The sequence below is a fragment of the Tenrec ecaudatus genome, chromosome 1, assembly GCF_050624435.1.
Source record: "Tenrec ecaudatus isolate mTenEca1 chromosome 1, mTenEca1.hap1, whole genome shotgun sequence".
Taxonomy (NCBI): Eukaryota; Metazoa; Chordata; class Mammalia; order Afrosoricida; family Tenrecidae; genus Tenrec; species Tenrec ecaudatus.
In genome coordinates, this window is record NC_134530.1 from 155,834,781 (window position 1) to 155,851,710 (window position 16,930).

The 16,930-nt window shown below is 42.5% G+C and overlaps 1 protein-coding gene across 1 annotated transcript in view; it reads right to left on the reverse strand.

Moving 5' to 3' along the window:
• Positions 1 to 16,930, reverse strand: part of HMGCS2 (3-hydroxy-3-methylglutaryl-CoA synthase 2) — a 32,762-nt gene that overhangs the window by 1,340 nt on the left and 14,492 nt on the right. The window contains exons 4-8 of the mRNA XM_075540508.1: positions 16,161 to 16,325; positions 4,972 to 5,137; positions 3,012 to 3,182; positions 1,371 to 1,477; positions 197 to 322 (exon numbers count right to left, since the gene is read on the reverse strand). Of these exons, the coding sequence (XP_075396623.1) occupies positions 197 to 322; positions 1,371 to 1,477; positions 3,012 to 3,182; positions 4,972 to 5,137; positions 16,161 to 16,325 (735 nt within the window). The remainder of the gene's footprint in view (positions 1 to 196; positions 323 to 1,370; positions 1,478 to 3,011; positions 3,183 to 4,971; positions 5,138 to 16,160; positions 16,326 to 16,930) is intronic.

Genomic DNA, 16,930 nt, shown 5'->3' on the forward strand with positions numbered 1-16,930 from the left:
ACTTGGTATCTTCGCAACAGGCAGACCTCCCAGACAGATACTCACCTGTGACTGTGTGTAAAGTGTTTTGGTCAGGAACAGGACCCTGGTCTCCTGCTCAGAAGGTGAGAATTCCTCCACTGGCTCCCAAACACTGGCATGCATAGACTCTGAGGTGTGTCGCCTTCACTGTTTCTCACCCTGCTTCTTTTCTTACCCTTTCGCAGAAAGTGCTCTCTCTGATCCATGATTTCTGTGAACTCCTCCACAGATGCGCGCTTCCTGGAGGCTAGGCGGTTAGGCAGGTCTGATACGCTAGACACCAGCTTCTCCAGTGGAGATCCTGGCAAGAAAAAGTGAGATGTATGACCTGCTTCATCAGCACTGCCAGCGACCAGTAGCCAGATTCTGTGGGAGCTCACATCCTGGAGACAGTGCTCTGCAGGTGGCATAGAATATCAGCAAATCAAGGACAGCCAACTGGCTAGGCAGACTCACTGCACTGATCAAGGCGTATCTCACAGGGTGCCTAGACGTGCGTCCTGGAGTAGGTGAATCATGAAATCATCAGCAAATATTTTCTGGATACCTCAAATACATCAACTTATCTTCCAGCCATTGCAACCAACTCCTGTCTTAGTAGACCTCCCCCTCTCCCTCTGGCCTCTACGATTTGCTGGTCTCACCTTTATTCCTCTTCTGTTTGTGCTCTAAGTAATAGCCAAGTGTGGCAGTTAGATTTCTTGTCAACCTGAATTTGTATGAAAGTATAAGGGGGTGGAGTCCAACCTGTCAATCAGGTCACATTCTGGTGATGTGTTCCTGGTGGTGTGGCCTTTTTCAAAGGGATACATTGGGAACCTCTTTCTCGATGGCCCTTCGCTTTCCTGCTTACTGGAAATCTACGTGCTGCCCTGCCTCATGTGGCCACCTGACCCTGAGAACTGTTGGCGCCCTGCCAACCAAGTGTTTCTACCAACCTCGGATCCGCATGACTCTGGACTGACTAGCTTGTGATCTTCCTGCATCGCACTTCCCTTTCTGCAGCTACCTGACTGAATCCCCAGCTAACATCAGACCCATCACCTTAGGTTGAACTGGGCTGGGAGGCTTTCTTGTTATAGAGTTACTTTGTGGTATAACTTCTTTCTTCTCTATCGATGTGTGTCTCTGGATTTGTTTCTGTAGACAACCCAGGCTAACACAACAAGGGAACGCTTTTAGAACACACATGATACAATTTACTCCACTGCTCACAGCCCTTTGGTGATTTGCTCTGCTTTCAATCTCAAGCCCACGAAGATGTGAGCCTCAACATTCGGGAGACAGCAGAGTTTCTTTTACAGATGAATCTCCTTAAGAGGGCTTCAATGGAAATTGATGGGACTCACCTGAGGAAGCATCCTTGGATACTCGCAAGGAAAATAAGCTTGCAGCCATGCCAGAGCCATAGGAGAAGGCACCAATCCTGGAGCCGGCCAAGTCTTGGGCAGAGTGCCTGCAGGGAAACAAACCCAAGCAAAAACACACCCCACTTTATTCTGTACTTCGAGTAGGTCGGCACCCTCTCTGCCAAATCCAATCCCTGTCAACCTCGTGCCAACTGCAAATGGCTCCAGGGCATCTACCTCTACAGGGACTCAGGGTCGGCCCTGAGGAAAGGGGTGGATGCGGAAACCTGAGTCCAGAGGAGAGCAGATGACGGCTGAGATACCGGAGGTTCAGTGCTCATAAGGGGATTTGTGGGTGCAAAAGGAATGTCTCCAGTCAAGGACAAGATGAGCTCAGTGAACTCTGAAAGCCCTTTCGCATGGCGGCCACGTCACCGCCTCATGGCCCCATGCTGCCTGCGCATGCCTCAGTAGTCACACTCTCCCACCGTCTCCTCAGCAGTCACATCCGATCAAGCACACCCATCTCTATGGTTCCCCGGCTCACACAGGTTTGCTATTAGCAACAACAACAAAGCATCTTCCACTGAGTCAATTCCAAGTCAAGGTGACGCTGGGTGTGTCAGAGTTGGATTGTCCTCCATAGGGTTTTCCATGGCTGATTTTTTGGAATTCAATCACCAGGCCTTTCTTTGGAGGCACCTATGGGGAGAGGTGCAACCCCCAGTCTTTCAGTTAGCAGCTGAGCGTGTTAATGGTTTGCACCACAAAGGTTTCTATGCTACAATGGTTTCCTTATAAACCACGTAAGATAGAATCAGTGAAAACAACAGCTAACATTTGAGCACCTGCTTAATGCTACCGTCAGTGCCTGGTGACCGCGCTTGGCTGCTGAAAGAAAGACTGTAAACGTACGAGGCACCTTAGAAGACAGGTCTAGCCATGACCTGAAAAGTCAGCCGTTGGAAACCTCTGAAGCATGGTTCTCCTCTGACATGAAGGGCCCCCTAGGAATGGATGCGATAGCATGTGGTAAAAAGACACTTAATGCTCACCAAGACTGTATATGGTAGCTCTTCTATCCACCATATTTTACAGATGGGGAAAGTCAGGCAAATAAAAGCTGTCTTTCCCCCCTAGGTCTAAGCTAAGAAGAGGCAGAGAGGGATTTGACTCCTGAACATGAACTCTAAAGGTAGACACTTCAAACCCTACCACGCTCTACTAAGTACAGAGATTTTAAGTGAATATGATAAAAATATAAATAAAAATTCTACTATTTCTTGCAGCTCCCAAATTGATTTTGCCCAGTCCCTGGTATATATGCACTTCACTTTAGAGACGACTGTTTAATGATGATAAATTTACCTATAAAGACACCTTTGAGACTAGTTCCGTTCATGGTCTTTCCTTCCCCCTTCTCTTTCTTCCACCAGTTCTCCCATCCACGCTCCCTCCTTCCTTCATCCCACTCATTCTTCTTCCCTCTCCCCCCGCCCCCCCATTTCCCCATTTCTTGTTTTTTTTCTCTCTAATTTTCTTATAACTTTTGGGGCCAGGAGATAGAACATATCCGGGGGTGGGGAGGTGAAGAGGGGTGCTCCGTGTGGGGGTGGCAGTGGGGCTGGGTGCTGTACTCACTGGGAGAGAAGTGAGGCCAGGCACCCATACAGGGACGAGGTGTACATGTTCCCGTTGCGCGCGGAGAGGTACAGGGAGGCCTTGGTTTTCTTATTGAACATGTCCAGCGAAGCCTTTTGAAATGCCGCATCCACGTCCCGGTTGGTGTAGGTGTCTTCCAACTTCAGGCCGCTGTGAAGCAGCCCGAGGAGTCAGCCAGGTGTGAGCACACAGGAGGGGAGGAAGAGACCAAGGAGAAAAGTTACAGCTTCTGGAGAGAAGACTCAGGGGGCCATGGCTTTATTGTACATTGTTATAGAATATTTTATTGTATTTCATTACGGAGTATTGTAGAAAAGTACAAAGGAAAATTTTCAACAATAGTCCTACTATTCATAGGAAGCACTTATGTCATGTTTTTCTTGTAGAATCCATCCTTTGTTTCATACATTTTATTCGAAAATAATATTATGTTAATATTCTGTTTAATATACTTTAGAATAAAACACATCTCTAGTGCCTAATACATTGAGCTTCTAATGGAAAGGCCATTGGTTTGAACCCACCAGCCACTCCAGGGAGAAAAATGAGGTCATTGACTCTCACAAATATGTCGTTTCAGAAATTTATTCTGCACGATAGGGCCACTCTGAGCCAGATGTAACTCGATGGTAGTGAGCCTGGTTTCGATTTTATAACTCTCTTTAGATATCTACATATCCACACACACAAATATAATTTCTGTCTTGATATTAACTCATGTAACATTATTTTTAAAGGCTGCAGAATGATCCACGGTAGGACGAATGTTGCTTTAACCAGTCACCATTTTTCTTTCTCACTATTTGAAATATTACAGTAAATACCCAAGTGTCCTTTACACAAACTCAGCTACTAAGCCAATAGCTTTCTAAAGGCATTTGCTTTCTCTTGCCCTATTGCTCACCAACCAGGCTGTGTTGACTTACACATCCCCTATAGCCCACTCTTCATCGCCTTGCTCATTCTGGGGAATATTATGGCACCTAGTTTTAATTTGCTGTTAATGAGCTCATACATTTAAAACTATTACATCTATTTCTTTTTGGGGGGAAATATCCCTTTCCTATCCTTTGCTCGTTTTCTCGTAGGTGTTTACCATGCGAGTGAGATCTTTATATATTCATGGCTTTCGGCATTCTCTCTGGCATATATCACAGTTGTTTTTTTGATGATTTTTGTTCTGAGGGTCAGTGTTTGTGCTCAGTTTGAGGCTTAGGTCAGTGGTAAGGTTTTTGGTAGAGGCAGATGTTGGTAGAATGCTTCTAAATATTAGACAGATATTAAACAAAGAAGGAAACAGTCCAACCCTACTGGGAGGCCTTTCTTCATACTGAAAGCTTTTACAGTCTAAAAATATACCTATGAGTAATGCTTAAACACAGAAACTCCGTGTGTATCCCTTATGTGAAGGGCAGTGACACCTGGGGTTGTCTCCTCTGGGGCTCTGCGCTGACCTGCATGGGGTTGTCCTGAATTGGAATCCACTTGACAGCAGCCAGCAAGAGCACCACGTGTCAGTGTAGACTGTGAGCTCCTCCGTGGCAGGGATCATTGGGTCACATTCAAATTTATGTCTGGTGGCATAGTGGCTATATGTTGGGCTGCGATCCCAAGGTCCCCAGTTCAAAACCACCAAATGCTCCTCGAGAGAGAGTGACGGGCTTTCTACTCCCATAAAAAGTTACAGTCTCAGAAACTCGCAGCAGTTCTAGTCTGTCCTATTGAGCCACTGTGAGTAGGCATCGATTGGAGGGCAGTGAGGTTGAGGGGTTTTTCTTTTGAAGCATCTTCAAGTTACATGCAGATGGTAGCCTGCTAACACATGCAAGGATTCTGTCTCATTGTGTTGTGTTGGAAGAGGCTGATAATCTAGCTTAAGGTGTCTGCTCCACCTTCCTCATCCCCAGGTGCCTCTCGGATCCCCATGAAGAGCACTCACCTGAAGGCCTCCAGGCCCTTGTAGCGGCTGGTTTGTACGTCACTGCTGGCTGACAGGAAGTCATTGAACATCAAACGTCCCAAGGATTTCTGGACCAATTTGCAGAAGGGTGAGTGAAAGATTATGAACTGGAAATCTTCCATGGTGAAAGGTCGTTCGATGCCAGCTAGAGGAAGCACAGGAACAAGGATGTCCAGAACAGACTAGCCACCCTGACCTACGTCTCCAGGGACTCAGTAGAGCCTGCGATGCTAGGCCTCCACCGAGGACTAGTCCCTACCTCCAAGAAGCTTACAGAATAGAAAGGGGCAAATTGTTTATTCATTTAACAAGTATTTACTGGGGACCTTTTACGTGTAAGAAAAGAAGGAAAGAAGTAAGCATCTTCTGAAGAAATTATCGTGACCCTCTATGGCAGCGGATTTTTATTTATCTGTGTATTTAAGATTTCACTGTGAATTGGGTGTGGGTTTACAGAGCAGACTGTCAGTTTTACACCCAATGATTCATACTCATGTTATTTCTTCTCAGTCATGGCAATCCCTCCAATGTAATACCACTTATCCCACTTCCTTTCTACATTTCCTGTTCCCAGTTCTTCCCTTTGGATCTCAAGTAGCTGATGAAGATGTGTTATTGTTCACTAGTGCTATGGTTCCCCTTCTAGACCTGTATCTTGTTTGGCTGAAAACTGAGCCCGTGAGGTGAGTTCATTTTCAGACCTGAAGGTCAACTAAGAGTCCCAGTGTCAGTAAGCCTGGCGTCTTTTACGATTTTGTGCTTTGTTCCCCATTTTTCTCCCACTCTCCCCAGGACGCTGGACACCGTCTAGTTCTTCTGGTCTCCGCATCACGGAGATTCATATTTGCATGGTCCCTTAGATCATTGGCCTAATTGTTTCCATCTGTCTTCAATTTCTTCATTCTTTTTTTCCTCCAGAGAGGGGGAGAGATGGCTGCGTCTCAGATGGCTCCTCGTGAGCATTTCAGACCGCAGTTGCTACTGGCCGAAGCAAGACGTGGAATGTTGTCTTTGTGAACTCTGTTCTCCTGACACTGTGATCCTGAGCCCTCATGCCCAGCAGCACATTCCCTCCAGGTGTTTGATTAGGGCTAGGAAATTGTCATAACGGTGCCACCTGTATGCTCCACCAACTTCCTGGATACATACTCCCATTCTCCCATACCCATGCAGGCCGCATGTCTAGGATATGTATGGATTATGTATAGAACAATATTGACTCTGTTGCCTTTAATGCTTGCAAACTTCCCAGTGTGTTCTCCTGCTTCCATCATTTTTTTTTTTTTTTTGGCCAACCTCCTGCTTCTGGTATATTGCCTTTCTCGTCACCAAAATTAACATGTGTCTACTCTCTAGTTCATAACTTGCCCACCATTGCCCTCCCTCACACACCTGGAAAAATCAAAGAATATTTCTTTTCATCTCAAAGCATGCTCCTGACTTTTTACAACTTGTCTCATACAATATTTGTACTTTTGTGATAGACTGATGTCACTCAGCATAGTGTCCTTCAGGTTCATTCATGTTATGAGGTGTTTGGGAAATTCATCCTTACTTTTCTAACATTGCTTGGTATTCTACTGAGTGTGTGCTCCAAAGCTCATGCATCCATTCCTCCACTTACAGAAATTTAGGTTGTCATCCTATGTTTGCTATGGTGACTAGTGGTGAAGGACATGTTCATGCATAGATCCATTTGTTTCAGGACACATTTCTCTAGGCTATATCCCAAGCAGAGGGATTGCTGAGTGATATGCATCTCTGTTTCCAACTTTTTGAGGAAGCACTGCTTTCCATAGTGGTTGCACCAGTTTACAGATCCACCAAGAGCGTTTACAGGCTCCAGTCTCTCCACATCCTCACTAGCATTTATTGTTGTTTGTTTGTTTAATGAACTTTGTCATTAATGGTAGGTTATATCTCCTTGTTCTTTTGATTTGCATCTCTCAAATGGGTAATGATCATGAGCATTTCTTCATATGCTTGTTGGCTGCACATGTTTTTGTCCGTGTCCTCTGCTTTTTTTCAATTAGATTAGTCACCTTTTCCTTTTTTGAGGTGTTAAAATTTTTCTATATGAGATATGGGTCCTGTTTCATTCTTCTGCAATAGAGATGCAATTTTGCCAGCACCATCTGTTAAAGATTAACTTTCTCGAATTTAATAAGTCCTTGACCTTTGTCAAAAATCAGCTGTCCATGTTGTTGTTAGGTGTCCTTCTTTTGATGCATTGTGCATCATTGAATATTTTACCTATACTCAGTATTGCAACTGGAGGCTGGACTTTTTTCCCCATAGTTCTTTCAGCTTGAGATATGCTGAGTGACTACATCATTTTTGATTTTTAAACTCCAGGTCCTTACACATCATATTGTTTTACTTTGGATTCTTGAGGTGCCCTTAGAACGTTTCTGTTCAGTTCTTTTTTTTCATCGTTTCTTCAATTTGCGTTAGCTGCTCTATGATCAATAACAAGTTTTGGAGTCCCTTCTGACAGCCACTTTGAACTGTTCTTTCTTTACTGTCTTTTTAGTGACCTTTCACTTTCTTCATGTCGGACGATATTGATGCCATCCCACAGTTTTTATCCAGTCTTCGCTAATTAGTTTTAATGCCTCAAACCTGTTCTAGAGAGGGCTATAAAATTCAGGTGGGATATACTAAAGATCATATTTTGGCTCTCATATACTTGTTTAAATTTTCTTCAGTATCAGCCTGAGCTTGCATAAGACTTACCTAACAGTCAGCCCCTGCCCCTGACCTTGTTTTGGCTGATAACATTGAGCTTCTCCATGTCTCTTTCCATGGATGTAGTCAATTTGATTCCTGTGTATTCCATCTGTTGAAGTCCACATGTATATTCACTACCATGGAGTTGATTCAGACTCGTGGCAACCTTGTATGAGTTTGTGTTGTTGGAAAAAGATATTTATATTGTGGGAATTTATGTTGTCACAACTTATGTTGTTGGAAAAAGGTATTTGCAATGAAGGAGCTACTGGTCTTGGAAAATTCTGTTATTAAATCTCCAGCTTTGTTTCCATCACTAAGGTCATATTTTCTAAATATTGTTCCTTCTTCTATGTTTCTAACCTTTGCATTTTAATCATCAATAATTATCAATGCATCTTGATTGCATTGATAAGTTCATATTGAAGAGTTTTTCAACTTCGTTATCTCTAGCTTTAGTGCTTTGTACATACATTTGAATAATAGTTGTTTTAATTGGATTTCCATATACACATATAAATTATCCTATCATACACAGCATTGTACTTCAAGATAGATCTTGAAATGTTCTTTTTGATGATGAATATGATGGCATTCTTCTCAAATTTGCCATTCTTGGCATAGTACACCATGTGATTGTCGGATTCAAAGTGGCCAATATTAGTTCAGTTCAGTAATAGCTAGGATATTGATCTTTATGCATTCTATTTCACTTTTGGATTTTGTTTTTTTTATTAAAAGATTATTTTATTGGGGCTCTTACAGCTCCCACTACAATCCACGCAGCAGTGATGTCAGGCGTCCTTGTGCACAGGCTGCCGGCCTTCTTTTCCAGACAGTTCTTTCTCTTGGTATCGGTATTGGTCCTTGGTATCGGCTCCTCTCCACCCGCCCCCGTAACCCCTTGATAGATGATAAATTATTATTTTCATATCTCACACCGACCGCTGTCTCCCTTCCTCCATGGTTTCTGTTATTCTTTCCCCTGGAGGGTGTGTGTGTCTGTGTGGTTATGTGTTGATCATTGTGATCAGTTCCCCTTCCTCCTACTGCCCCCCCCCCCCCACTTCCACCTACCCTCTGGTATCACTATTCCCATTCCGGTTCCTGGATTCTGTGTGTCATGAGCCCTTATCACTTATCTATACTTGTGCACATGTTCAGGTCTAGTCCCAAGTGAGAAGCAGCACTGGGGTCTACTTCATTTTTGATGATTTCTAATTTTCCTAGATTCATGGATTTACTTCTGAGTTCTTAGTTCTGTTCCGTTGGTCTATCGGTCTGTCAGTATCTCCGTGTGGACTGTGGTGACTAAGTAGCGTGTTTTGAGACTGGGAAGGGAGAGGCCTCCCACGTTGCCCTCTTTTAGTAGTGTTTCCTTACCCAGGGTTTTGCTGCTCTTTTCCTAATTTCTGGAGATTTGGGGTTAAGATGTTGATTTGGGTTCTTTCTTATTCTTTGTGTGTGCACTTACTGCTTTAAATTGTCTTCTGAACACTGCTTTTGCTGTGTCCCGATGGTTTCAGTATGTTGTGTTTTAATTTTCATTTGGTTCAAGGAATATTATATATGTATATATATTTAAATAATTTTATTGGGGGTTCATACAACTTGTATCACAATCCATACATCCATCCATGTGTCAAGTACATTTGTACATTTGTTGCTATCATCATTCTCAAAACATTTTCTTTCTTTATATGATTCAGGATTATTTTTATTATTTTGAAATTTTTCTTCCTTTATATCCAGCAGTTTTTAAGCAGGATGCTCTTCAATTTTCATGTATTTGATATTTTTTCTGTTTAATCTTCCTATTGTGGATATCTAATTTTATAATGTTGTGATCTGAGAATATGCTTTCGAGTATATTTTACTTTCTAATATTTTTACATATGTGGAGACTTGCTTTCTGGCCTAGCATATGTTCTACTCTGCAGACTATCCCATGTTCACCAGAACATTATATATATATTGTGCTGTTGGATGCACTGTTCTGTATATGTCCATGAGGCCAAGTTGGTTGGTTGTACTGTGTTGTTCTTCTGTGACTTTAAGTTTCTTTCAGGTTGTACTGTCCTTTGTAGAAAGAAGAGTTTTACACTGCAGACAGTGTGGGAATTGTGCCTGATCTGATCCTGCTACACCGATGCAAGACAATAAGGGGGTGCAACAGAACAGCAAGGGAATGGATCAGCAAGGGCCCCAGGGAATGCTGAAGGTAGACTTTGGGGCCAGGGCTTGGTCCCCAACAGACTGGACTGGAAAACACTCCTAAAGCCAACAAACAGTCCTTGAACTACCTATGAGCTTTTCTTTCTTGATGTGTTTTGTTTTATTGTTTTTTTGTCATTGGTTTGTTGTTGCTTTGTTGTATATTATTGCTTGGATTTGCTCTGTATTGTTTTTTGTGCATGTTATTATCTCCATAGCTCTGTCTGAATGAGATAGGCTGGATGAACAATCTGGACGAGAAAACAATGGGACTGATAGTTTCAGGGGGACATGGGAGAGGGGGAGGTGGGGGTAAACATAGTGGTGTTAACAAATCCAGGGACAAGGGAACAACAAGTGATCCAAATCGGTGGCAAGGAGGGTGTAGGAGGCCTGGTAGGGTGTGGTCAAGGGTAATGTAACCAAGAGGAATTACTGAAACTCAAATGAAGACTGAGCATGATAGTGGGACAAGAGGAAAGTAAACGGAAATAGAGGAAAGAGCTAGGAGGTCTAAATAAAGGCATGCACATATGTAAATATATTTATTTTTGAGGATGGGAAATAGCTCTATGTGCATATGTTTATAAGTTTAGTATTAAGGTAGCAGATGGACATTGTGCTTCCATTCAACTACTCCCTCAATGCAGGAATACTTTCTTCTATTAAATTGGCATTCTGTGATGCTCACCTTCCCAACAAGATTGCTGAAGAAAAAGTGGGTGCCTAAGCAAATGTGGTGAAGAAAGCTGATGGTGCCTGGCTCTCAGAAGATATAGCATCTGGGGTCTGAAAGGCTTGAAGGTAAACAAGCGGCCATCTAGCTCAGAAGTAACAAAGCCCACATGGAAGAAGGACACCAGCCTGTGTGATCATGAGGTGTCAAAGGGATCAGGTATCAGGCATCATCAGAACAAAAAAATTATGTCATTGTTAATGAGGGATATAGTGTGGAGTGGAGACCCAAAGCCCATTTGTAGGCCACTGGACATCCCCTTTCAGAAGGGTCTCAGGGAGGAGATGAGTCAGTCAGGGTGTGATGTGTAGCAATCATCAAACACAACTTTCCTCTCATTCTTAAATGCTCCCCCGCCCCCCACTATCATGATCCCAATACTACCTTACAAATCTGGTTAGACCAGAAGATGTACACTGGTACAGATAGGAAATGGAAACACAGGGAATCCAGGGCGGATGATCCTTCAGGACCAGTGGTGTGCGTAGCAATACAAGGAGGTTGGAGGTAAAGTGGGATGGAAAGGGGGAACTGATTACAAGCATCTACATATAACCTCCTCCCTGAGGGATGGGCAACAGAAAAGTGGGTGAAGGGAGACATGGGACAGTGCAAGATATGACAAAATAACAATTTATAGATTATCAAGGGTTCATGAGGGTGGGGGAGCTGGGAAGGAGGGGAAAAATGAGGAGCTGATGCCAGGGGCTTAAGTGGAGAGCAAATGTCTTGAGAATGATGAGGGCAATAAATGTACAAATGTGCTTTCCACAATTGACGTATGTATGGGTTGTGATAAGAGTTGTATGAGCCCACTAATAACACATTAAAAATAAAATTAAAAATAAATAAAATGGAAGAAAGGAAGGAAAGAAGAGTTTTAAAGTCTCCCGCTATTATTGTACAGTCATCTATTTATCTCTTCAACTCTGTCAGAGTTGGATTGGTGTATTTGGAGGCTCAGTCCTTGGGTGAATTGATATTACATCTATGCATTTTTATTCAACTGTTCCTTTAATCACATAATGCTCTTTTTTTTTTGGTCTCTTATGCTTGTTTTACCTTAAGGCTTTTCAGAAATTCATCTTGTCATTGGTGTTCTTTCCTGAGTGCCATTAACATGATACACCCCCACCCCCATCCCCCATCATTTGATTTTCGATGGGTCCTGTTCTCTTACCCATGTTGCTGCTTGCTGATTTGTCAATGGTGAATTTAATCTATTTATGTTCAGTTTAGTTATTTATAAATATGAATCTATTGCTGCCATTTTGCTATGTCTATTTTCTTTGTTGTTGTTGATCTCTTTGTTTGCTTTGTGGGACTGCTGATTTCTCTGTTCCACATAATTTTATGCCCAGAGATCATTTGGGTTTTCCTGTCATTTCCTTTGTTGCTATTTTTTTCAGTTTTTAAAAATAATTTTATTGGGGGCTCATACAACTCTCATCACAATCCATACATATATCAATTGTATAAAGCGCATTTGTTCATTCATTACCCTCATCATTCTCAAGACATTTGCTCTCCACTTGACCCCTGGCATCAGCTCCTCATTTTCCCCCTCCTTCCCGGCTCCCCCACCCTCACGAACCCTTGACAATTTATAAATTATTATTTTGTCATATCTTACACTGTCCAATGTCTCCCTTCACCCACTTTTCTGTTATCCATCCCCCAGGAAGGGTGTTATATGGTGATCCCTGTAATTGGTTCTCTCTTTCCACCCCACCCTCCTTCCAGCCTCTCAGTATCGCCACTCTCACCACTGGTCCTGAAGGAGTCATCTGTCCTGTATTCCTTGTGTTTCAAATTCCTATCTGTACCAGTGTGCATCCTCTGGTCTGGTCAGATTTGTAAGGTAGAATTGGGATCATGATAGTTGGGGCCCGGGTAGGGGGAGGAAACATTTAAGAACGAGAGGAAAGTTGTGTTTCATGGTTGCTACATCACACCCTGACTGGCTCATCTCCTCCCTGAGACCCTTCTGTGAGAGGATGTCCAGTGGCCTACAAATGGGCTTTGGGTCTCCACTCTGCACCCCCCCTCATTCACAATGATATGATTTTTTGTTCTTTGATGCCTGATACCTCATCCCTTCGACACTTGTGATCACACAGGTTGGTGTGCTTCTTCCATGTGGGCTTTGTTGCTTCTGAGCTAGATGACTGCTTGTTTACCCTTTTTTTTGTTTTGTTTTTAGTTTTTACTCAATCTTTTTGACTTTCATCTTTTAAATTTGGATCAGTTTTATTCATTTTCTTTGATGTTATCCTGCAATTTATTAATTTCCCCCAAGTTTAAAAACAGTCTGTTTCATCTTGAAATCGGGTTGCTCTTGTCTCCACTGGAGATTCTGCACACTAGTTAGTTCTTATTTTTACTTACATTTGTCTTTGCTGCAAATGATATCCTTGGTCCCCTGGTTTCCGTCTTGAGGGTTGGTTTCACTGTGGGCGCTTGATAACTGTTCTGGCTCTGGCTGGTGGTGTGATGCACGTTAATCTCAGGTCTTTGTCTATTTCGGTTGCTTTTTCTGTCTGAAGAAATCCCTTTAGTATTTCTTGTAAGAGTGACCAAAACTTTACACAGTTTAAAAATTTCTATTTATCTGGAAATGTCCTACCTTCACTGTTATATTTGTAGGACAATTTTGTTGAGTATAATATTCTTCTTCTTGAGGGTGGGGTGGAAAGGGGAAATCAAGCACAAGGATCTACATATAGCCTCCTCCCTGGGGGATGGACAACAGAAAAGTGGGTGAAGGAAGACATTGGACAGTGTAAGATATGTCAAAATAATAACAATTTACAAATTATGAAGGGTTCATGAGGGAGGGGGAAGCGAGGAGGGAGGGGAAAAATGAGGAACTGATACCAAGGGGTCAAGTAGAAAGAAAATTTTTGAGAATGATGAGGGCAACGAATGTACAAATGTGCTTGACACAGTGGATGTATGTGTGGATTGTGATAAGAGTTATGTGAATCCCCAATAAAATGATTAAATTAAGAAAAAGAAGAGCTGTCAACACATGGGATCCAGGACCGATAAACCTCTCAGGAACAATCATGGGAGTAGCGATACCATGAGGGGAGGGGAAGGTGAGGGGAGGAAGGGGGAACCAAGCACAATGATTCACACACACACACACACACACACACACACACACACACACACGGGGAGGGGGAATGAGCAACAGAAACGTGGGTGAAGGGAGACAGTGGTCAGTGTAAGATATGAAAATAATAATTTATAAATTATCAAGGGTTCATGAGGGAGGGAAGGTGGAGGAGGGAGGGAAAAACTGAGGACCTGATACCAAAGAAAGAAAGTGTTTTAAAAAGGATGATGTCAACATATGTACAAAGGTTTTGACACAATGGATGTATGGATTGGCATAAGAGCCTCCAATACAATGATTTAAAAGTATATATATTCCTCTTCTTGTTCTTCTTCTTCCTTCTCCCAGAGATTTGTATATGCCATCCCATGACCTTGCCCACATGGGTCTGCTGAAAATATAAAGGCTTTGTCTTGTTTCTCCTTTGTAGGTAACGTTTCGGTTTTACCTGAATTGACAGAATTCTTCCCTTGTCTTTGGTTTGGGGAAGTTTGATTATGATAAGTTGGTAATTTTCTTTTGGGTTCTATCCTGTTTGGGCTTTGTTAAATTCTTAAATGCATATGTTCTTGTCTTTCATGTTCTAGAACGTTGTTTTCAAACTCTGACAATTTTTTCTGTGTGTCTTGTTGTGCCTTCCAGTTCTTTACACATGTAAATTCTTGTTGTTGTTAGACTTTCTTAGACGCCTTTGCTGTTTTCTTTTCTGATTGTCCTTCTACCAGATTACTATTGAGAAATTTGTCTTCAAGCTCACTAATATATGTTAATCTTGTGATTCATTTCTACCCTTTTGCCCTTTCAGTGAATTATCTGTTTCTGAAAATGTAATATTATTTTTTTCTTTCTATTTCTCTTTTTGTACTTTTGATTTTTCAGTTATATTGTCAATGTGTTCTTGTAGTGCCTTCCTGGATTTTCTAAAACATTTTCTTTGTTTTTCTTGATCTCATCTGAATTTTTTTCAATGTTTCTCTCAGTCCATTGACAGTACCTAAAATCTATTCTTTTGAGTTTTTTATCAGGTGGTTTCCATGGCACTTCTTTCTCATAAAGGTCTTCCGGCTTTATATTTTGATCATTTGTTTGAGCCACTCTGGACAGATGCTTTTAAATAAATCAACTTATTTCTTATTGTCCAAATCAATCTTCCATTGCATTTTATTTGGCAGAGGAAGATATAAAAATATAAATGAGTATGTTATATGATATAGCCAAGGGACTCAGCTTGGAAACAGCTGGCAGTGAATCTAGGTTCAATTATCTCTGACTCTACCCTCAACAGTGTGGAGTCAAGACCATCTTACTCCAAGGATGAAGAAAATGCCCTCCCTACCCTTAGGAAAGGTTACACTTTACTGTAATGTCCCAGGGTAATAGCCATCAATTCTATATGAGAAGAAGGACTACGATTAAAATGCCTTGAGAATTCAGAAGACATAAGATCAATTAGTCCATAGCCATTTAACAGTGGAGAGGCAGAAGTAAACGGGTCCACGTTGACACCACAGCATGGGGTCAGTGTGGCACAGCACCCCGCCCCGTCCAGGTTCCTGATGCCACCCCTGAGGCATCCATGTAAATGGCAGGGCTGGCTGAGGGCCGTGAACTGAGGGCCACCGCCAGAGCAACAGGAGGCAGGCAGGCTCTGCAGCTTCAGCAGGCACCGTTCCCCAGACCCAAACCTACGTTTGCTGGTGCCTCGGTAAGAATCCTGTTCCGAGCCTTTAAAGTATATTCTCTGCATTTTAAAATAAGTTTTTGTCTGTGTATGCAAGTAATATATATGTGTATGTGAATGCATATCTATATACATGTACACACATTAGGAGGCTTTGAGGTTTGTGGAGAAACTCCATGATCTCTTCATTCAAAATTTCCACAAATTTTATATGGCACACATATGTAAGCAGGAAAATTGGTAAACAAGAGATGTAAATAAAATCTGCCTGCAACTTCGACATCTAGAGAGAAATTACAAATAACATTTCAGCCAACCAAAGTCCTTAAAAGGTGGCGAGCACGAAGTGTCCACTTACTCCTGAGCTGAACAAAGACCAGGAGCAATCTGACTGCCAAGAGGTTCCTTTGCCTCACAGCGGTTCCTCCCCGGAGAGTGTCACCTACTGGTTCACAGTGGAGGTTTGGGCCCTGGATTGTGTAATATCCCTCCTTTATCTCCAATCAGAAGTATTAAATATTTGAATCTGGGTAAGTTTCAAATGGGTTTTAGCACAGCGGCAGAGGAGCGTGCTAAAAGGAGACATGACACAATTCTGCCGACAACATGGCCAAGTAAAGAAAGAAGAGGCCCCATCTTCACCCCTTGTAAAGAGATCCCCCACTTCAGCTCTCAGGACCCCATACCTTGCTTCCACTGGTTGTGGATTTTTTGGCGGTAAAACGAGTAACATCGATCCAAAGCGCGAAAGTAGCACTGGATGGAGAGCTTCCCATCGACCACTGGATACTCTGAGGCCAGGTCTGGTTTGTAAAAGTCATATACGTTTTCCATGTGGGTCCCCCTAAGCCCTGGGCAAGAACACAGAGGGATTCGGGAATGATGTAAGTCTGCCGATCTGCTCTTCATCTCCCTCCCATGCCCAAACCCAAGCCAGTCAGTATGCCCCACTTGTTCAAAGGTTGTTAAATAGATGGTTTGCATTGTCTGAATGAGATTTCTATTCCTTTTCCCACATTTACACAAGCTTAGCAAATTCTGGGGTGAAAATAAGAAATTTAGAGGCAGGGTTTTCATCTTATACAATTTCATCTTCAATTACCAAGTTAGCTCCTTAAGCATTGGAGACCATATTTATACCAGTCGTTCCATATCTTATCATAATTGACAAGAAGGGAATCTCCCTGATCCCCTTCTCCTTTCGTCCCTGCTCTCTGCTCCTTCATCAAACCCATACCTCAGGCTGGAGTAGCAAACAAGGCAGCTTGGTATTAAACACAAAAACCAAGTCAATTCTGACTCTTGGCGACTCATATACGTCAGACTGGAACTACACCCTGCAGGGTTTCAATGGCTGATTTCTCAGAAGTAGATCACCACATCTTTCTTCCAAGGTAGAGCAACTGAGCCCATTAGCCATTTGCACTATCCAAATCAAAAGCCAAACCCACTGCCA